This window comes from Polychytrium aggregatum, assembly GCF_025602895.1.
Source record: "Polychytrium aggregatum strain JEL109 chromosome Unknown BJ171scaffold_29, whole genome shotgun sequence".
Lineage (NCBI taxonomy): Eukaryota > Fungi > Chytridiomycota > Chytridiomycetes > Polychytriales > Polychytrium > Polychytrium aggregatum.
This window is the reverse complement of record NW_026516231.1, coordinates 54751-75581: the sequence shown is the minus strand read 5'-3', so window position 1 is coordinate 75581 and position 20831 is coordinate 54751. Positions and strand designations below refer to the sequence as shown.

Here is a 20831-nt window from a genome sequence, read left to right as displayed (position 1 = left end):
GCAGCAAGCCATGCTCTCGCCTGTTCTCGCCTGCTCTCGCCTCGCCGACTCTATTTTTACTTCCCCGGTCCGCTATTTATATTCTTCTGAGGCTTTGATCCCCCCCAAAACGGCATTAAAACGTTTCCTCTGCCCCGTCGACCTTTCGCTCTTCCTCGACTTTCGGAGAACAAGTCGGTCGTCTCGCTGCCGATAGCCCTTCTTCCCCGGCTCGCCGCTCCTATCCAGCTGCTTTGCTGCCCTTATTCTCTTAGCGCAGAGCCGCCTCCAGGGTCATCCCAGCCTGCACTCCTCGCGGAACAACACCAATGTCAACGCCCGGTGACTCTTCCAACCAGGTACGTCTCGACGGCACCCTTATCCTGCAGGCGATGCACACCCGTCTGGCCCTCTGCAGCGCTTCGCTCGGTGTCTGCGGCGCTGACCGCTTGCACTTCGCTGGCCTGTGGTTGCGCTGCGGTTGCTCTGCGGTTGCGCTGCGGTTGCGTTGTGGTTGCTCTGCGGTTGCGCTGTGGTTGTGCTGCTCGCTGCATCTCATCAAGTTTGTCCTCGCCGAGTTTGCTCCCCCCCCCCGTCCATCCATCTCGTTCATCCCATCTCTTCTGCACTATTCAACCTGTATCTATCTGTATCTATCTGTATCTATCTGTATCTGTCTGTATCTGTCTGTTTCGCCCTGTGCTGATCTGTATCCGACCCTGCTCGTCCCGTCCGGCTGCGGCAGCCTTGCCTGCTTGGCTGTCACGCTCTCCGCTGTCGATCTCCTCTGCCCAATTCCCACTCTGGCATTTTTTTTTTTTCGTTCGGGCTTGGCTCACTTTCCTTGCGTCTTTGCCCCCTCCCACCACCATCCACCGCACTTCCTCCCATCCTACGATGTCTATTTGATCCCCCTGTTTGATCCCACCGTTGGTCCCACCATTTGATCCCGCCATCCTCTTGCTGCTCCCATTTCCGTTCTGTCGTTTGAACCTCAGACCTGTCTTCCTTGTCGTTTCTCATTCTATTTCCACCAATCTCCTCGTCGACGGCTCTCCTTCCTTGCCGCTGCGCTAACGCCGTTACCCATCATGCAATCTCCTGTCCCACAGCGCTTCCACTCGGTCGCCTCGCCCGCTCGGCCAGTGCATCAGCGCCCATCTGGCCCCTTGGGCTACATCAATTCTTTCCGCACCCCCCACTCACACCTCGGCACCAGCCCCATCACCATCAGCTCGTCTTTTGGTACCGGCACCGCGAATCATATCGGCTCGGTTGTCGTGCCTGCCCCGCCTCCCGGCAGTGTCGACACCAGCGCCGGCTCCTTCATCATCGGATCCTACATTCGCAAGCATCCAGCCTCCAATGGCGTTGACTTCCAGGACCTAGCCTTCAAGCTGGGCGGTGTTGACAACGACGACGACAATGAGCACGAGCACGAGCACGATAACGATAACGATGCCGATCAGCCCTCGCAACACGACGACGATCTGGACGATGACAACCACAGCGACGAAACCGTCACCGAGGCGAGCCACCATGTCGAGCCCCTGAGCACCCCCACCATTGTCCTCAACCGCAAGGACAAGTCGCTGGCCACCACCGAGCCTGCCCTGTCGCCCAAGCGAGCCCTGTCGTCAGAAAGCCAGTCTGCCAAGCCCGCTGTTCGCTACGCGCCTGCGACCTCTGTTGCTGCTGCTGCTGCTGCTGCTGCTGCCAGCACCTCGCAACAACCGTTGCCCGAGGCTCCAAGCTTTGCCGCCAGCATGTCTACTGATTCCGCCGCTGCCTCTGGCCGGGATCAGGATGACGAGCGCAAGCCGCTGCTAAGCCGTGGCCTGCTCGGATCTGGCGAAACCCAGCGCAGCGTCCGCTCCTTCTGGTGCTGCTGCTGCTGCTGGTAGACGCCTCCTCCTCCCTGGACCCGGCGTCTCTCCGCCTCTCTTCCGCTTCTTCATTTCGCCTCGATACTTTGCATACTTCACTCGTTGGACATCCGTCGCATGGCGGCAGCCACACTGTGAGCGCCTCCCGACATCTCCAGCCACACTTTCATCTCCCTCCCCCCCTCTCCTCCTACTCCTCCTCTCTGGCAGCGACAAAGACGAAATCCCGGTAATTCATCGACTTCGACACACTCTTGTTCCCATCAACTTGAAACCCCTCAGAAAACAGCAGTTTTAGACTACATTTTCAGCATATGTGGAAGGAGCCAGCCCGTTTTTGATTCTCGCCTCTACAGTATTCGCTCTTGGTATCTCTCACTCGCTCTTTCTCTTTCTTTCTTTCCTTCTCGTTCGCTATCGCTCTCTCCCTCTCTCGTTCCTGTTCGATTTTGAATCCCCTGATTTCAGTTTCCGAGACTCCTCCGGTTTTCATCTTGCTATCTTTGATGTTTACCGACCCATGTATTTTTTGCAGTCCCCCCCCCTTTCCCTCTTCCGTTGCTTCCCCTCCTTTTTCTTCTTTTTCCGCTTCGGCTGGCCCAGCAAGGCACAGCGGGCTGGAGTGTGCGGAATCGGGGAGGGAACGCCCCCATCTCTCGAGGCCCTATGGGTCCTGCTCGCCTCCATCTTTGTTGCTCCTCTATATACACCAAAACTAATGGATTCCACAAACCTTGATTGCATCTCAGAGAGTGAGAGTGAGAGTGAGAGTGAGAATTCCTTGGGCATTCCGTGCCCGACATCCTGGCCGGGCGCAGCGCAATCATGTGTTCCTCCGGGGTTTGCATTTCTCATCGCCCTCTTGCGCTTGCATCTCTCCGTCTCGCCTCGCCGTCCGGCTGTCCATCCCTCCTCGGTATCGCAATGTCCCATCTCATCCGGTTCATGTCGAGCAACAAGTTTGCTGTCGGTAAGCCCAGCCGGAGTTGACTGCACCAACGGATCCAACAGTCCGTCATCGATCGCAAATCGCCATCGCAAATCGTCGCCATCGCCATCGCCAGCGCCTTGACCGCATCACATCCACACCCCTCACACCGCACCGCTCATACCAATCCACCTCCCAAATGAAACGCCGTAGTGGGCGCAAGCCAGGACAGAGCCAAGTTTGGCAACAAGATCCTTCAATGGTAGACGCTCTCGCCACACAGATTCGCAATGCGTCCTTGGGAATCCAGCTTCGCGTCTTGGTCTGCAGGATCGTGCATCTGCTCATATCGTGAGCGATCCAAAGGAACTTTGCTCACGTTCTTATTTTGGGCTATCGTTGTTGTGCTTACCCATTCGCTGGTGTCATCTGGGAAGGTATATCGACCATAAGCTGGAGGTGGCCCCCATCAACCCGGTAAGATCGGCTGGATCAGATCGAGGTGCCCGCATGGACGGTAGTAAATGATATGCCAGATACTCCACTGAGCTCGTAATGGTACATGAACTTGACTTGTGTGATGACCGTTTTTCACTACCTTTGTGCTCGACCCGCAACATTCCTCGCTCCAACACCTCCCCGCCGCATACCGCCGTCATATGCATTGTTGTTCTCAATCCGTCGTGCTGCAATCCGCCGCCTGTCCCTCCCCTCCCCTCCTCCTCTCCCTCCCCTTGCCTCAAACCAGAAAGCGCCTCAAATCGAGAACATCCCGACCTATCCGTCGCTCGCGGCCTTGCCCAACCCCTCCGAGTACTCCGTCTCGGTCGTCACTCCGCCCAAGGTGACGGCCGAGGTCCTGCGCGAGGCCCAGCAGCTGGGCATCAAGAACCTGTGGCTCCAGCCTGGCTCAGAAGACATGACCAGTGTGAACGAGATCCGAAGCCTCGACCCGAGCCTGAACATCATCGCCGGCGCTGGCGAATGTGTCCTCGTCCTGGGATCTGATGCCCAACAGAAGGCGCATTTGTAGTCGCTAAGAGATGGCACGGTGGATCAGTAAAGGAGGGAGTGTAGAATGAAATGGAGAGAGACTGGAGAGTGAAATGGAGAGCAAGATCAAACAATATATCATGGATGTAAAAGCAAATCGGGATAGCGATTCAGATCAGCAGCGGATGATGCCATTCCATACGGCGACGCTTGAGGGTTCTGGAGGGAACCTGTTGCTGAAGGGGAAGGCAGTGAGACCACCGCATCGACTACTGCATCGACCACTGCATCGACCACTTGTTCTCACAGAGGACTCTTTCCATCGAGATGGCCAAACTGCTGCCGGGTCTGAGATCATTGGCCGGGGTCAGTCTTAAACTTTCGTATTTCCCCTGAAACTCGATCGTCGATGGGCATTCGCAGACCAGACCAAACCAGGCCAGGCCAGAGAGCGTGGGAAGAGATGGGAAAGTGGGTGGGTATGGACTTGAGGGTGACGAGAGAATGGGAGGATGCGATGGGAACGGAGGCGTTTGAATCCGATCAGGCAGTCGGTGCCAGAGAATCGTGGCAGGGACCTCTGTCGGGTTGATGGTGGAGGGTGCCATAGAGCCAGGAACGGCGACAGGAGAAGGAAGGACAGAGAAAGAGAGAGGGCTGGGGGTAGATGCGAGCGGCTGGCCGGCTGGTCGGAGCACCCACGACGGATGAGTAGCAGGGAGAGATATGAAAGTTAGAGTGACCCGGCGAGACCCGGGAGCAAGAAGCGGCGGTTCTCGAGAAAGGCGCTCATGGCGGAATAGTCCCTTTGACATGACAACATTGGATCTGGGACGATATTGGCGATGGCTCCCCTAAGCATCAAGACCGGCGTCCGAGATGTGCTTGGCGATATGGCGATAAGGCGATAAGGCAATAAGGCTGTCGCGATGAGAGATCAGAGCGCAGGGGGAGGACTCGAGGCAGATCGAGTGAAGGCGAGTGGATGTTGGATTTGAGGAGGGATATCCATGTCCCTTTTATATCCCAACTCTGCGGCGGGTGCCCATCTCGCTCTGCTCTCTCATGCCGCGCCAAATCTGCGAGAGCGGGAAGACCTCAAGGCAGGAGAAGCTCCTCGGCCGGTCACTGCCCGGTAAGAGTCGGAGGGAGAAAGGAGTACGACAGGCATGCCAAATTATGGCGGGAAACGGCTCCGCGAAGCGAGCGAGTGAGAGAAGCCATGGCGGTTTCATTCGTATCGGGGGGCTGACCAAGGGGGGAGAGGGAGTCCGCCCGGTTGAAGCGGTTATGGAGGGAAGTGACTGCATTGGGCAGAGACCCGCAAACAACCGTAACGGCGGAGGTGCCAGGCGGTGATCATGGGTACTTGCTTGCGGATCCACAGCCTGCCGCGACTGCTCCTGCAGCTCCTGACTGCTCGCTGCGATCGGATCTGCGACGGGAGTCATGTGTGTTGGACGGGAGGGGAGAGACATCGTCGCAACTGTGGTGTTGTGCATCGCAGGGGGGGGGAGTCATTGCGGACCCGGCATCGAGGCGATCCAGCACAGCCGATGGCCGGAGGGGTCTCGCTTGGGCCGATCCTGTGTTGTGGCGACCCTTGATGCTCAGGAAGGGGATGGGTTTGTTTGGAACCTGGCCAGGCCCTGAGAATCGCTTGTGCCAGCGAGCCAGCCCGATGCACAAGATCCCCGCTTCCTTCCGCTCGTCAAATGGCCCGCGCAGAGCACCACCGGCCAGATCGGCATTCGTCCGTAGCCGTGGGGGTAGGCAATGCTGCCCAGAAGGTCCTTGCAGTGAACCTGCGCATACCCGGAGGATCTGAGCAGCGTCTGGCAGCCCAGCAAGCGCAACGGGGATTCTCACAACAACATGCCCGCCCCGCTGCGAGAGGGCGTGGGAGCGGCCCTGGATAGCGGCAGGATATGCAGAAGCACTTGCGGAGAGGCTCCTCCTCCTCCTCCTCCTCCTGACCGGATGGATGGCGGAAGGCTCCTCCTCAGCCCGCGCAAAATCCACATTTCCAGAGGCCAAAGCACATGCACTTGCGAGTCGATGGTGATCGGAGGGCCTGTGACTTCCATGGCGGGAAAAAAGGACAGCCCAAGAATCGTCACGAGCCATCGTGGATAAAGCCAGCACAGATGCGAGTGGCCAGAGATCGCCAAAGGGCGGATCCCGTTTCAGCCGAAACACAGGCGAGACTCTGGAGGGGAAGGGCATTCAAAATACTGGAATGAGCGACGGTAGTGGCAGCCGCGACAGCATCATGCATTCGCTGGGGTCCGATCTGATACGCTGGGCATGGCCGAGCAATCCATGACCGTTGGGTGTCCGATTGCATGCCGCCAGAGCATGTGCATTTCTGCAGGAGCTGCACTGAAGACGGCAGAGGATCTGGAGTCCCCCCTGTGGCTCTTGCCTCGGATGCAATCCCGACACGGCGCTATTGAATACAATTCTATTGCCTCGCTGTGGATACCAGTTCCGGGGGAGTAGCATGGGGGCACGCGAGCACTGCAGATAGCAGCAAAGGCAGAAGCAAGAGCAGCAAGAGCAAGCAAACTGGATCACGGCGCAGGAATAACAGAAAAAGAAGAAGAAACGAGGCTAATCACGAAAACGGACGGGGGTTGAGCAGGGCAGCAGGACCGACAAGCAAAGAGAACGTTGGCTGGGCCAGTGAGGAGCGATCGAGAGGCGGCGGCGGGGGATATGATGCAGCGCAACCGGACGACTTGGATACACATCTGGCCCCTCCGAGAAGCAACAGATGTCTGTCCGAACAAGCGCTGTTCTCACCACAGGCCTGCACTAGTTTGAAAAAGATGAGGAAGAGAAGAAAGCAATAAAGTAATAAAAAGGAGACGGGCCCGGGGTTTGGTAAGGAACAGTAGCGGTGTCGAGGGCATCGGCTTCGGCTCAGTAGCTCGTTGGCTTGAGGTAGCTAAGAGGCACAATGCCGATCTCGTTGGAGGCATTGTTGACCTTTGCCCAGCCATCCGAGTAGCTCTCGATGATCCAGATGTCTTCGCCCTTGTAGAGATCGAGCTCGTCGTCCTTGTCGCCGGTGTGATCAACGAGAGCCGTTGCCTTGATAGGAAGCGGTGCCACAGCAGGCGGCACACTCGCGGGGACAACTTGCAGCAGACCCTCCTGGTCCACAGGGACAGGGGGGAGGGCGGGGAGGCTCGAGTGCTCCAGCAGGCCTCTTTCGCTAGGCTGTGCTGAGATATGGCCCGATGCAACTTCCTTGCCGCGTTGGTAGGAAGATCGGTGGTACCAGATGAGGCCGAGGGCGGCCAAAGCAGCTACCAACACAGCCGCGACCGATATTCCAGCGATAGCCCCAGCCGAGAGGCCCTCGGACGTCGTAACCGTAGAGGTCTGAATCGGGGTTGGAGGAGACCCAGTGGAAGAGCTGGTCGATGGCGACGAGGATCCCACAACGTTGCTGACGATGAAGTTGAGAGAGGCAGTGCTTTGGGTGGTGTTATAGTTATAGAACCCAATATTAGCACTAGTTGATGAATCAGTAACTAGAGCGATGCTGACCAATTGAACTGTGTAGTTATGGGAGGTGTTGGGTGACCAATTGGAAGTGAAGTTCCAAGGCAGCTTCAGAGAGACATTCGAGGCCTTTGCTTGTGTCAACATGACACTATCGACAACGGTGAACTATGATGCGAGCAAAAACATTGGAAAATGAGTTTATCAGTTGGTATGAGGACGGGTTTGAGTATTGTATCCTGATGTTGCAGCCAATCTCGACAGGGGGCAACGAGGAGAAGACTGGGAGCCAGAGCGATTGCACAAGGTCAAGCAGACAGGATGCCAACATCTCATCCTGCCGTCTTTGGTTGCTGATCCAGGAAAATGAATGAACCTCGGGTTGTAGATTCACTATCAATCCAAGAAGATGATAGAATTGGAAATACTTACATTTGGGATTTGATTTCCCGAATATGTGAAGTCGTCGAAATGTAAGGACACATTGGCGGTTCGTGAGGGCAAGGAGCTGCAGCCCAGAGTTGCATTGAAAGGATTGTTCACGGTCCACAGCGTCGAAGGTGGGGACTGGCAGGAGACAGGTTAGAACGAGGCAGGAGCCAGACAGGAGACGGATAGGAGACGGATAGGAGACAGGCTTGGCTTGGCCCTTCTGAATGACTGATGCTGCGAGTCGATGCGGAAGCCCAAGACAGGCCATAATACATACCGAGGGAGTGAGGAAGCAATCTCCGAAGCCGGACATCGTGGCCGCGTTTGATGGGGGAGGCTTTGGTGCGGCAGAGATGGCAGGCGAACCAGGTGAGCCAAGCGAAACAGCAAACCCAAGCTCGGAGGGCGAAAGAAAGCAGCGCAAGCGGCGAGATGAGGCGAGGCAGCCCAAAAACGAGGAGGCGGGGGGAGATTCGAATCGATCCTGGACACCTGTGCGACCGGCGCCGCCGGAGCGCGTTCTCTCTTTGATGAACACTTTGATGAACACTTTGATTTTGATACCGCTGTGGCAGGCATGGCACGAGACCGGCATGGCATCTGCACCAAGTCTCCATCGGATATCCCCGTTGGGGTGAGCATGGAGTGTTTGCAGAGGTAGTGTTTTCAGAGGTAGTGTTTTTAGAGGGAGTATCCATCGTGCGTTTATGTTGTGTTGGCCAGGATGTCTCAGAAATCCCAGCCGCACATCGATCGGTCCGGTCGACAGATCGGCACTGCTGGACAAGCGGCCACCTGCCTCAATCAGACTCGTCTCCGACCCATCGCATCTCCCCGAGCCGCATCTCCCCGATCTGTCGCTGTCGCAGGGCATTCGTGAGCCCAGCATCCTTGGCTTGGCCAAGTGTATCTCCTCTCTGCGTCCTTTCGCGTTTGACCCGGCTGGCTTTCTCCATCTAAAGGTCCCCCCCCCCGACAGCCACAAATCTGCACTTTGAACGGCGGCCGCACCCACGATGGAGACTCGCAGTCCCTCCCATTCCTTCGACATCGACAGCGGCCGGGATGACGCCGCGCTGCTGGGTGGTCGAAGCGACTCGGCGGCATTCAGAACTGGCCCTCCTGGTGGCCTCCCAGACAACAACTTCCCAGACAACAACTTCCCAGATAACTTCCCCGACGACGCAGATGATGGCAGCGCGTTGGCCTCGCAGCCAGCAGCAGCGTATGCAAAGTTCAGCCTCGAAGACGCATCGCCGGCCGATGCACGGCCGAGCCTCACCAAGCTCCAGATCGTGGCCCTGAATGCCTTTTGGTTTGGCTTCCAGCTCTTTTGTGCGTTGCCTCGGACATGCACCTTCCCACGATGCAGTGGCCGGCTTGTCCTGACCAGACCCAGCACAGCGCATATGCTGACTCGCATCGCTGTGCATCCCGACAGGGTTCATTTTATCGATCGTGGTGATCCCGATGCACATCCGTCAAATCGTCGGCGACGAGCACAAGGGCGAAGGGCTTGGGCTGATCTCGCTCGAGTCTGGGCTGGCCAACCTGCCCGTGTCGATGCTGGTGGGCACTCTGAACGATCGGTTCAGCTCACGGGCAGGCAAGCGGATGCCGTGGATGGTCGGCGGCGTCGTTTGGATGTGCGTCTCGCTCGCAGGCATGACGGAAAACTCGTCGCTGCTGGTCTACAGCGTTAGCTACCTCTCCCTGACGATGGCGGCAGCAACGGCGTCGGTGCCCTTCAATGGCTTGATTGCCGACCATTCCGGCCCCGAGCAGAAGGGCCTCGTCTCGGCAATCATGGGCTCTCTCAATCTGGCGGGCTATTTTGTCGGGGCCATCATCGGCGTCTTTTCGGACACCCTGGGAACGCTCGGGATGTATCTCATCATCGTAGGCATTCTGGCCCTGTCGACTCTGGCGACCTGGTCCGTCGGTGAGCCCAACCGCAACTTTTCGCCATCGACTCGGCTGGTTCCCTGTGGATGGTACTCCCTCCTTGTCGACATGGTCTCGCCGCTGAAGAATGCCAACTTCCGGCTCGTCTTTGCTTCACGCTTCATGTTCCAGATGGGCATTGCGACGGTGCAGCAATTCCTGCAATAGTACGTTACAATGTCGCTGTTGACGGCGGCGGCGACATGTATCCGAGCAGCATGCAGGATCACTCCTCTGCCATCGCCTTTCCTGTCTCCACTGCTCGCTCGGACGACGATACTCACTACCACTACTTTCGCATACCGCTTCTATCCTATGCCTCCATCCGCCACTTCCACACTGCCCGCATTCGCTACTTTTCTCAACGACCTCAATGCGATTACTCCAACGCATCCCGTGCCCGCTTCGACTCCGCGCCTCAGTTGGATCGGAGACTGCGTCAGCGTCGACATGTCGCCTTCCAGAGCCGTGTCCATCGCCCTGATCCCTCTGCTAACACTCTCGCCGCTCGGGGCCCTGGCGATCCCGAAATCCCGGCGCAAGGTCGTTGTCTATGCCGCAGCGGCTCTGATGGCGCTTTCGTGCGTGCTCATGATTGTCACGACCTACTTTTACGCCGCCCTGGCTGTGTCGGGCATCTTCGGCCTGGGATACGGGCCCTTTCTCAGCGTCGAGTTTGCGATGCTGATGGATGTCTTGCCGTCCAAGGACGATGCTGCCAGGGACATCAGCCTGTGGCACACCGCTCTGGTCCTGCCCCAGATCGTGGCGAGTCCCATTGCAGGATGGGTCCGAGATGGATTCCAGCCGCTCGGCACTCAGTGGGATGTGCAGTGTCTCGGGTACAAAGTGATGTTTTCGGTGTGCTTGCTGTACTTTCTCGCCGGGGTTGGGATCACTCGACGCATCGCTGGTATTCACTGATGGTCCAAGTGCTGAGATGTGTGCACGTATCCAGAATACAGCCATGCTTGATGGAGAACTGCGTCTCTGCGATATCGGCAAATGGGACCTGGTCGCCATGTTCCCCTTTGGGTTTCCTCCTCGGCGATGCACCAACATGAACGACCCATTTCCTTTTTGATCGCCCCCCATTTTTTTTCTGGGTCCGCCGCTCTCCCCCAATCGACCTGCTCGCAGGCACCAGTGCTGTCGTTTGGCTCGGCTTGGATCTGCCCGCTCTGCGCTTCGCCTCGGATCTGCACTTTGACCCGTCGCCATGAGCCAGGCCGCCGCGGACCCGCCCAAGAAGCTGACGCCGCTTCAGAATGCCCTGAGCGGTGCAGTCGCCGGCGTCGTCTCTCGTATCGTCATCGCTCCCTTGGATGTTGTCAAGATAAGGTGCGGCTCACTCGCACTGGCTCCGCCTGCTGGCTTTGGCCATGCTGTTGGATCGGATCGATAAACTGCCCCGGCCGCTGTCCTCTCGGGCCTGACCATCCTGACTCTATTTTTTTCGTCGCCTTGGCTGCTTCCGTCCGATGCCGTGCCTTGCGCGGCTGCAGATTCCAGGTATGCATCCCGCCTTCTGAGTCATGGTGCTTCTCGTAGCCCATCGGGTTGAATGCATCGGCATCGAGTTGAATGCATCTGCATCTGCATCGGTATCGAGTTGACACCTGTCTGCTGGCCATCGCCCCAGCTCCAAGTTGCGCCAAACATCCTCTCGCTTTCCAAGACCAAACGCCCAGAGTCAAAATACACCGGCATCGTACAAACCTTCCGCCGGATCGTTCGCGAGGAAGGCCTTCAGGTGGCTTGCACTGAGAGCTCTCAACACGGATGTAGCTTCCTGCTCCAAACGAAAGCGTTTTGCTGATATGCGTTGTGCATCCTCCCCACTCCAACCGCGGAAATCTCTGCTGGAACCGTCCCTGAACCGTCCCTGAACCTCAACTCGACCCGCTGACTGCTTTCGGGCCCATGTGCTTCAACCCAGGGACTCTGGAAGGGCAATCTGTCTGCCGAACTCCTGTACTTGACCTACGGCGCAACCCAGTTCTATACCTACTATGCTGCCCAAGCCTGGGTAACAGAATGGGTAGGTGTGAGCACATGGCCTCACTGTTTTGCAGGGCTGGATCCAGCGTCCAAGAACCATCGATTCCCATTCGTGCTCTTCGGCTGACCCATCCGCTTCTGCGATCCATGACCTCAAGGACACCGACAACTCTGTGCCCATCAGCACCCGCACCTTCCTCTGTGGCTGTGAGTTGATTCTCGATGTGGACGGCCAAGTCTTGCTCATTCGAGTCTTGTCCGTTGTCTGATACCCATCCATCATCCCCCCCCCGCAGCCCTTGCTGGAACCTCGGCAACGCTCATAACGTACCCGCTCGATCTGCTGCGGACACGATTTGCTGCCCAGGGCGAACAGCGGGTGAGTATCCACTCAGCAAGTGGTCCGCAGGCTTTGTGCTGACGCTTTGGTCCGTCGTCTGCTATCTGTCATTTCTGTTCCCGTCGCCAAAGATATACAACTCCTATGCCGATGCCGTCGCAAAGATCTACCGCAATGAAGGCTTCCTGGGATTCTATCGCGGCGTCTTTCCCACAGTCGTTCAAATCATACCGTCCATGGGCATCATATTCGAGAGCCAGCGGTTCTTCAAGGCCATGTTCGAGCGCATGAGAAGCGTGGGTATCTGGGAGCTTCTCGTTGGCTGTGGCCTCTGGGATGCGGGCACACACTCCGTTGCGATCGATTCGGCCGCATCACAGTCCCCTGTCGAGCATTCACTGACATCGTACCGACTGCACAGTCTCGCTCTGATCTGCCGCTCAACCAAGCCATCCACGGTGTCGAGGATTTTGTTAGCGGCGGTCTTTCCGGCATCCTTACCAAGACACTGATGCTGCCCTTTGATGTCGTCCGGTAACGTAGCACATACGGAAGTGGCTGGGCTGGTGGTAGTTGAGGAAAGAGTACTTGCTCTGATTCGGTTGGCTGTGCCGTTTCGGTCAATCGCCGACACTGACCCGAAGTGGCTGGATGAGCCTTCGAGTCAATCTGCTCCCTCGATTTCGCTCTAATCCAAAGCACATGCTTGCTCTCCAGCAAGCGGCTGCAGGTCCAAGGGCCTGATCGAAACTCGTACATCACCCCAAACGTCCCGCGGTACCCGCGAAGTTTCATTGCAGTCATGCGGCAGATCGTCAAGCACGAAGGCTTCTTTGCGCTCTACAAGGGCTTGTTCCCGGCACTGCTCAAGACCGGGCCCTCTGCCGCCGTGACTTTCTTGGTCGTTGGCCAGTGCCGCCACTGGCTGGCCAAGATTTCATGACCGCGAGAACGTCGCCAGGTCGCCCTAGAGCGCAACAGCAAAATGGGCTGCTATATTCCACAGGCAAAGGTGGAGGCCACTGCATTTGCCCCCCGCACACGGTCGCTCATTACTTCTCGCACACGGCCACTCGTACTTGCCGTCTGTTTTCGTCGTTGTCTGTATCCCTCCGTTCTTGATCTAGCGGCTGGCCGACTTGTCTGGGCTTTGATCACCAAACTGTCGCCTGCTTCCTTCCCTCACATTGACCTCCAACCTACACGCCATCACTGCTGCCTCGCCTGAGCAGCATCTCATCATCACGCTGCTGTCTGTAACGGCACCTCTAATCAATGGTTCTGCACGCAACATCTGTCCGGAAGGAGTGGATCCGTTGTATTGTGCGCTTTGGGCACCACCAATACATCCATTTGTCGTCAGTCCGCTCTTTGACCCGGCTGTATGCCGTACGCCGTCTGCCGCACGCCAGCCATGCGCTCAACAATAGTCAGTCACACGAGAGGACTAGTCGCGGGTCGCCCAGGTCTTGACATTGGTTTGGAGAAGGATGTTGTCGATGATGCGGGTCTTGCCGACCTTGACGGCGCCTGAGAAGATGGCTCCGTCGTCGCCAATGGGACCTTGGAGCTCCTCGAGGGTGTACGGGTTTGCCAGGCTAAAATATTCGAGCTGCACTCGCGGCTCCAGTTTGACGGTCTCGGTTGCGACATCGATGATCTCCTTGGCTGTGGTGCTAGGACCGCGAACGCGGAGATACTTTTCTCCTGCCGAGAGGGCCTTGAAGAGGACCGGGGCCGCAGCCCGCTCCTCGGCCGAAAGATAGCGGTTCCGCGACGACATGGCCAGGCCGTCCGCCTCACGTACAGTCGGCACAATGACCAGTTCAAGCGGGAAGAACAGGTCGCGGACCATGCTGCGGATCACCGAGCATTGCTGCCCATCCTTCTGCCCGAAAAATGCGCGCGTTGGCTGGACGATGTTGAAGAGCTTGGACACAACAGTGGCGACGCCTCTGAAGAAGTGGGGTCGAACCGAGCCCTCCCTGGGATACAGTGGCGAGCAATAGTGTCGATCAGCAAGCACCAAGCAGACCGAGGCATCATCCCTTGTTGTTGTCGCCTGATGTACTGATGGGTCCAGGAAAGCGACTTACATCTGGTGGGATTTTCCCTTGACCTCGACAAATGTGCCCACCTGCTGCTGCACGTCGAGGGTGATGCCGGAGGGGTACATCTCCTTCACGGGCGGGTAGAACACCACATCGACACCTTCCTTGTCGAGCAGTGCGAGATCGCTCTCCATCGTCCGCGGATACTTGTCGAGATCCTCGGTAGGAGCGAACTGGGCCGGGTTGACAAAGATGGACACCACGACTCGGTCACACCTGGACTTTGCTTCTCGCACAAGCGTAATGTGACCCTCATGGAGAGCGCCCTGTTTGGGTGGGTTGATGGAAGAGGAGCGAGTCGACGGAAGAGGAGTGAGCCGACGGAAGGACCGCGCCTGCACATCGAGACTCGGGGACATGAATGGGTCGCCAAAGTGGGCTGTCGAGGGGCCATTGGCTCCTCACCATGGTCGGAACAAACCCGACAGCGCGATCTTCCCTTGCCCAGGCGCTGCGGATGTTGCGGTAGTCCTGAATGGAGTTGACGACCTGAGGGCCTGTTGTTGTATGACAAGAGAGTCGCATCGGATGGGATTGGGACGAGGCGGGACGAAATATGGCCAGATGAGCGCCCAGGATTGATGAAATAGACAGCGCACTATCCAAGCTGGATGGCTGCTGTGGTCACTGCACAATGCAGCGGGCCACTGGCAGATCGGTTGCGAGCATGGAATCCAATGTCGCTGGGGCGGGCGGTTGTCGCATGGAGCGCGTGGCAATCCCGGTGGGAGCGGCACCGACGACTCACCTCTGAGCAGGGCACTGGTGGTGAACGATCGGACGCAGAGCGACTGCGCGATCCCTGCGCGAAGCCTGTGGGCCACGACGATACCGACGGTCATCTCTGGCGATGTTGATGCGGGTGCGATGCTGTCTGGGTGCTCTCTGGATGTTGACGGGAGCTTGTGTGGTGCGATCGCTGGCTGCGCGCCGGCTCGAGTGCATTCGAGTGCGGCAGAGGCACGGTCGACAAAGGCGGCATCGAGACGCATTCGCTTGATCCGACGCCAGCGACGACGATCAGCAACCGCAACGGCCATGGCCCACGAAGGCAAGTGCGCTGGCAAGCAGGTGTATGTGCGGCCGCAGCGGCAGGTGCTCCGCCATGGTTCGGTGTGTAGCTGCGGGCACGGATGTTGATCAGACGCTGACCCTGTATCCCCGATCTCCAGAGCACATGCAGGTCGACCAGCAGGGAAGCAGGGACGAAGTCTCGCTCTCGATCGAAGAGACGAACAAGCTCAGAATATCACTTGGGCTCAAGCCGCTGTCGCTCGATGCACCAACGGATGGGGAGAAGACGGCCGAGGACAACTATGCAAAGTTCCGGGAGGAGCAGCAGAAAGATCGGCAGACCCGGGAGACAGAGGAGCATATCGCGAGGTATGTTTCTGCGACGAGATAGGTCTCTGTGGTCGAGGGTGCCATGCGGACTGTCAGGGCATCGAATGCACGGCGGTGAGGGCATATGCGCACCATTGGAGCGTCTGAGCAGTGTCCGGTTGGCATCTCATGACGCCGATCCGTCACCCTTTCCATCACAGACTGCGAACGAAGCGTGAGGTCGCCAAGAAGCTTCAGGGCAAAGGGCTGGGTGAAGCAAGCGGCGATGAGGACGATGCCGGCGATGCTGAGGCGTGGGTCAAGCGGACACGAGACAAGCAACGGCGGGCGGCGGTCGACAAAAAGAAACAGCAGAAGCTGCTTGCCGAGAAGAAGGCCAAGGAGCTCGAGGAGCAGGACAAGCTGGCATACGGATCTGCAGATCTCGAGGGTCTCCGTGTCGGCCACGATGTCGACGACCTTCTCGAGCAAGGCGAGACGGTCCTGGTGCTGAAGGACAGCACCATCATCGACAACGAGGCCGAGGGCGATGAGCTCGTCAACATCAACCTCATGGAGAGCGACAAGCGCAAGAAGGCCGAGACCGACATAAAGAAACATCGCTACAATCCGTATGACGACGATGACGACTCGGGCGATCCATTCAAGAAGCGCGGGGTTCTCTCAAAGTATGATGAGGAGATCGACGGCCCGACTCGGCTCGGATTCCATCTCAGCAACCAAGGCACCGTGGACCTGTCCGGCCGAGAGACCGAGCAGGAGATATCGGATGCGCTGCGGGCCAAGGCTGTCGCCCTGGATTATGAAAAAATGCAAGAGATCAAGGACTATTACACGCAGGAGGAGGCCGTCGCCTTCAAAAAGCCGCAGAAGAAGAAAAGGTCCAAGGGCTCCAAGCGTCGACAAGAGCCAGACGATCTCTTCGACGGCCTGGCTGCGGCCGATCCGGATGGGATGAACCTTGACCAAGACCAGATACGTGCTCCCGAAGGCAGCTACATCCACAGCAACCGAAACACCGACCTCGACAACGTTAATCTCGTTGACGACGACGATCTGCAGGCATCGCTCTCACGGGCAAGACGCATTGCTGTCAAGAAGATTGCCAAACTGACGCCCGAGGAGCTGCTACAGCGTACGTGGGTGGCGATACAACTGGGCGGCAGCTCGGATGGCTTTGTCCGATGGAGTTTGGCCCTGGATAGATGGATGCAAGCATCTCAGCACCCATCGGCTTGGCTAACTTGTTCCGTGCATGGTTTCTAGAGGCGGCCGAGGGCGAAGGTATCGGAAACGACGACGAAGAAACGGCCGGCGGTATCGTCATTTCGGAAACGTCCGAGTTCACACAGAATCTGCTCGCGGCCCCGATATTCAAGTCACGCCAGCCCTCGGACACCAAGGGCGAACAACGCGACGACGATGAGGACGAGCAGATGGACGTCCCAATGGACGAGCGAGATGCCATGGTCGAAGACGATCAGGACGACAGAGCTGAACAGAAATCCGGGTGGCAGGACGCCACGGATGTGCCTTCTGAGGTGAGCCTCAGCATGTCTCCCGGCAGTCGCCAGAACCCCCAGCTGCATGAACTCTCAGCTGTCCAGTGGTGTCCTTGATCCCTCCATCTCGCAGGCATACAACCCGCATTATGAGTTGGATACATACGCTAGACTAACGCGATGGATATGCAATCCATACGGCCTATATGCGCTTTCTCTTTGCGGACGTGAAGACACCGGCAGCTACAATCATCGAGGAACCCGATGTCGGCTCTGGATTAGCCGCCACTCTGGCACTGCTGAGCCAGAAAGGCCTGATCGAGTCTGTCTCTCCCGATCAGCTTGTGAAGGAAGAGCGCCAGAAGCACCGGCACAAGTGGTTGCAGGAGCAGAAGCTGCGAGAGAAGAAGCGCGAGCTCGAGCGCGAGCAGGAGAAGCAGCGGAACCGCGAGCGGGAGCGCGATCGCAAGTCTGGCCGAGTGAACGAGCGCCAGAAAGAAGAGGACCGATACGTGGAGCAGCAGCGTGAGCGCGAGCGGCTGCGAGAGGTTGAGGAGCGCTTCAAGGACTACAACCCAGATGTCAAGCTGGAGTACCACGATGCCCAGGGCCGCAGCCTCAACGCCAAGGAGGTAAATACGCCGGCGTCGGATTGCACATGATATATTGGCCATACCGGGTTGCCTGGGCGATCTGTGGCTGCCCCAGAAACAGAACGCAACCCACCGCCCTGCTGCACGTTCGCTAACGACGTGACTACTGCTCCCAGGCGTTCCGACTGTTGTCTCACAAGTTCCACGGCAAGGAGTCGGGCAAACTCAAGACCGAGAAGAGAGCCAAGAAACTCGAGGAAGAACTGAAGCTCAAGGGCATGAGCAGCGTCGATACGCCTCTCGGCACGGCCGCGGCTCTCGCGGAGCACACTCGGCTGTCTGGCTCTGCCCACGTTGTGCTGTCCGTTGGAAATCGAGCGTGAGTAACAGTGCAATGAGCAGTTCCTGCGCTTCCCCGTGTGGTGGTTTGGGTGAATCAATGTGATGCACATGCACGAATGGATCAATGTGATGCGCATACATGAGTTGACCTTGAACCTGCGAAGCCAGCGCTTTTGGCGAACTCGGATCTGCGCATCTTCCAATGTTTGAGAATGGCCTGGATCTGACCCATCCCTTTGAACTGACTCCTCAGCGCCGCCATCCCCGATCTTGCTGGGCGAGCGGCGAGCCGTACTACCGGCCCCAACCCTGGCTCGGCGGCTGGACGAAGCAATGCATTTGTCGAAGCCAGTGCCTCCGCACCCGAAATCAACCGAGAGAAGATCACCTTTGGCCTCGGCAACAAACGCAAGGCCGAATCGAATGCCCTTGGGGAGGCCGAGACCAAGAAGCCCAAGGACGATTGATCCTGCGCGGATCGTGGTCTGGCGCTCTCCAATCGATTGGTGCTGGACGCTCCACAGCGAAGCAATAAAGACACCAGACGAGAATGAGCAAGGCCGAAGGCAGATTGCTTGCCCTACTCCCACGAGGCGAGCGGCCACGGTGGGCGGTGGATGGGCGTGTATTGAGATTCAAAACAAACCGTCGCCAAGTATGATAACATGACATCCAGTTTCATTGCATGTCTGCGGTATCGAAGGTGTCGTGCTCAGACTTTGGCAAAGGAGACAGAAGTTCCCGGCAGCGATCGAGGTGGCGCCTCGGCAGAGGGTGGAGGTATGTCGCCAAGGAGTGGTGGTGGTGGTGGTGTTGCCCGGGCAGTCGCAGTCGATCGCTGTTATGTCCCGGCTATCCGTGGCTCGCACACCTTGGAGGCTGTATAGAGCTCCGCCTCGGTTAGATTGCCCCACTCGTGAAGAATGAAATCCTGGATCTTGGGGTCGGGTGGCAGGGTATACTCATATCGCTGCATGAACTCAATCTTGTTGATCAGTTGCGATATAAACCGAAATTTGTTGAAGTTGACGATCGGGGTTGGTGGCGGGGCTGCTCCGGCGACCTTTGCCAGCGGCTCTGCCTCCAATGCTACTGACGGCTTGGCAAACGTCGGATTGCCATCCTCGGCAAAGGTCAGATCAGACAAGTTGACGCCGAGATATGGGACACAGGGTATGCCTCCGGTGCTGTTGCTTCGGACGACCTCTGCGATTTGTGAGCGATACCACCGATACGATCCTGTGCGCAATCGAGGGATGGTGCGAGGATGGTGTGATATGATGTGATGTGATGTGATGTGATGTGATGAGTTGATGTGATGTGATGTGGTGAGTTGATGTGATGTGATGTGGTGAGTTGATGTGATGTACCAACCCGGGGCTGCATCGACATGAACTGGGCAATCAAGCAGTCGAGGGCCGTTGCCCGAGTCCTCACCTTCGTTGGAAACGACATGGTTCAGCATTTCCCAAACATCCCAGTACTTTTTCGAGAGCGCCTTCCATGTCTTCTTTAGCCGCGAGACGCATCCCATGTTGAGCCCGGCCACGATCTCAAAGACGGTGTTGTAGTTCCGCAGCTTGAGACATTGATGCGCAACAAAGATCCAGCGCTTCAACAGTGTCACTCGGGTCTTGATCTTGGGCTCGCTGACGAGCTCGCTGGCGACACCGTAGGCAATGCGGTTGAAGAAATCAATAAAGTTGACTAGATTTGGGGCCAGCTTGGTCTTCAATTTGGAGGTCCACGCTTGGTGGTGGAACTCGTGCATCTTGATGCTGGTAAAGTTGCGATGCTCGATCAGGGTGATCTGGGCCGCCAGGTCTTCCGGACGGAACTGCCACGTCGAGAACTTGGGCGCCCGTTGGATTGCCAAAGGACGCGGGACTTCGTTGGGGATCTGGCCGAGTATGGGCGAGAGATCCATCGACGATACACTAACGTACGACCCGACATCAGGTGCGTCTCCGTAGCTCTCGCCGGTGGGCGGATTGAGGTGGCTGGGGGACGACAGCGACGACGCCGCCGAGGGAGTGTTGAGGGCCGGCTCGCTCTTGATGGTGCGCATTCTCGGGAGCCCCGCTGGGTCGCTTGGAGCGATCTCGACCCCAAGACCGACCTTGTCTCTCAAGTTGCCGAGGAGAGCATCGGCAAACACCGCTCGCTTGGAGTCCTTCTTGACGTGATCCTCCAGGAAGCGAATCAAGATGCGAATCAGCGCGGTGTTCTGCTCAAAGTCGCGCGGATGGTATTCGATCCACTTCTTGAAGACGTTGAGGATTCTCAGCTGCTGGAAGGTGTCCCACGCCGGGGTGGTGGCTTTCGTTGGCTCGCCCATCAGGGTGGCTCTTCGTTCCTGAACGATCCTATGGGCGATTTGCTCCCCGATGACAATGTACCGTAGAATCAGCAGACGCGCAATGTCGAGGGGCTCGGCAAAGTAGCGGTATGTTGCCAGAAAGTCGGCTACGAAGGATGCGTCAATGACACCCTCGGCCGACAGCAGAGCGCACAGTGCCGGCAGCGTCGCTTCCTTGACAACGGTCTTGCCGTCTTCGGTCATCATCACGGGCTCGGGATCGGGCGTCTCGAGATCGTACCCGTCAGGCATCTCCACCTCGATCAGCGAGGCGTCCTTGTTGACAATGTCGAGCAGCTCAAAGAGGGCTCCCGAGACGGTGTACAGCAAGTACTTGCTCTTGTCACCGCTGACGATGAATGGCCCCAGGCTGATCTTGTCTCCTCGCTTCTCTCGGATCGCCGAGCGATTGCTCTTGTCGGACTCGGTTCGTGGTCGCGGTACTTTCTCGCCCAGCTCGTTCAGCGATACTCCTGGGCTGCAATGCGACAGTCCGACGTCCTGCACGGAGCTAGCAATCGAAACCATGCCCAACGATTCTGTCGAGGCCGAGAAGGGCACCTT

General features: G+C 57.7%; 9 protein-coding genes across 9 annotated transcripts; 6 read left to right on the top strand and 3 right to left on the bottom strand.

Moving 5' to 3' along the window:
- Window positions 1-98: 98 nt before the first annotated feature.
- On the top strand, window positions 99-2134 carry BJ171DRAFT_164901 (uncharacterized protein). The gene is made up of 2 exons (XM_053105901.1): window positions 99-338; window positions 1092-2134. The coding sequence occupies exons 1-2, from the start codon at window positions 309-311 to the stop codon at window positions 1881-1883; spliced, it is 822 nt and encodes a 273-aa protein (XP_052964716.1). The 5' UTR covers window positions 99-308; the 3' UTR covers window positions 1884-2134.
- Window positions 2135-2718: 584 nt separating this feature from the next.
- BJ171DRAFT_512784 (CoA-binding protein) lies at window positions 2719-3943 on the top strand. The gene is made up of 4 exons (XM_053111683.1): window positions 2719-2835; window positions 3007-3055; window positions 3231-3270; window positions 3542-3943. Exons 1-4 carry the CDS (start codon window positions 2790-2792, stop codon window positions 3824-3826), a joined length of 420 nt encoding a protein of 139 aa, XP_052964715.1. The 5' UTR covers window positions 2719-2789; the 3' UTR covers window positions 3827-3943.
- An 853-nt stretch (window positions 3944-4796) lies between these two features.
- BJ171DRAFT_476407 (uncharacterized protein) lies at window positions 4797-5547 on the top strand (the record flags this gene model as incomplete). The annotated part of the gene is made up of 4 exons (XM_053108831.1): window positions 4797-4921; window positions 5174-5237; window positions 5294-5411; window positions 5456-5547. 4 exons carry the CDS (start codon window positions 4797-4799, stop codon window positions 5545-5547), a joined length of 399 nt encoding a protein of 132 aa, XP_052964714.1.
- A 683-nt stretch (window positions 5548-6230) lies between these two features.
- Window positions 6231-8148, bottom strand: BJ171DRAFT_600652 (uncharacterized protein). The gene is made up of 3 exons (XM_053115030.1): window positions 8009-8148; window positions 7732-7866; window positions 6231-7467 (listed from the first exon to the last, which is right to left on the bottom strand). The coding sequence occupies exons 1-3, from the start codon at window positions 8042-8044 to the stop codon at window positions 6712-6714; spliced, it is 927 nt and encodes a 308-aa protein (XP_052964713.1). The 5' UTR covers window positions 8045-8148; the 3' UTR covers window positions 6231-6711.
- A 1596-nt stretch (window positions 8149-9744) lies between these two features.
- BJ171DRAFT_559034 (uncharacterized protein) lies at window positions 9745-10599 on the top strand (the record flags this gene model as incomplete). The annotated part of the gene is made up of 2 exons (XM_053113189.1): window positions 9745-9842; window positions 10098-10599. The coding sequence occupies 2 exons, from the start codon at window positions 9745-9747 to the stop codon at window positions 10597-10599; spliced, it is 600 nt and encodes a 199-aa protein (XP_052964712.1).
- A 139-nt stretch (window positions 10600-10738) lies between these two features.
- BJ171DRAFT_512778 (solute carrier protein) lies at window positions 10739-13311 on the top strand. Its single transcript, XM_053111682.1, has 9 exons — window positions 10739-11016; window positions 11125-11127; window positions 11314-11428; window positions 11615-11716; window positions 11835-11883; window positions 11973-12055; window positions 12148-12312; window positions 12438-12550; window positions 12734-13311. Exons 1-9 carry the CDS (start codon window positions 10895-10897, stop codon window positions 12957-12959), a joined length of 978 nt encoding a protein of 325 aa, XP_052964711.1. The 5' UTR covers window positions 10739-10894; the 3' UTR covers window positions 12960-13311.
- A 42-nt stretch (window positions 13312-13353) lies between these two features.
- BJ171DRAFT_164872 (uncharacterized protein) lies at window positions 13354-14786 on the bottom strand. Its single transcript, XM_053105900.1, has 3 exons — window positions 14533-14786; window positions 14113-14393; window positions 13354-14001 (listed from the first exon to the last, which is right to left on the bottom strand). The coding sequence occupies exons 1-3, from the start codon at window positions 14650-14652 to the stop codon at window positions 13464-13466; spliced, it is 939 nt and encodes a 312-aa protein (XP_052964710.1). The 5' UTR covers window positions 14653-14786; the 3' UTR covers window positions 13354-13463.
- Window positions 14787-15071: 285 nt separating this feature from the next.
- BJ171DRAFT_512775 (SART-1 protein) lies at window positions 15072-18595 on the top strand. The gene is made up of 7 exons (XM_053111681.1): window positions 15072-15178; window positions 15300-15510; window positions 15672-16606; window positions 16738-17012; window positions 17207-17605; window positions 17743-17945; window positions 18162-18595. The coding sequence occupies exons 1-7, from the start codon at window positions 15166-15168 to the stop codon at window positions 18373-18375; spliced, it is 2250 nt and encodes a 749-aa protein (XP_052964709.1). The 5' UTR covers window positions 15072-15165; the 3' UTR covers window positions 18376-18595.
- Window positions 18596-18749: 154 nt separating this feature from the next.
- On the bottom strand, window positions 18750-19835 carry BJ171DRAFT_426284 (ras guanine nucleotide exchange factor domain-containing protein; the record flags this gene model as incomplete). The annotated part of the gene is made up of 2 exons (XM_053107759.1): window positions 18750-19147; window positions 19346-19835. The coding sequence occupies 2 exons, from the start codon at window positions 19833-19835 to the stop codon at window positions 18750-18752; spliced, it is 888 nt and encodes a 295-aa protein (XP_052964708.1).
- Window positions 19836-20831: the final 996 nt, after the last annotated feature.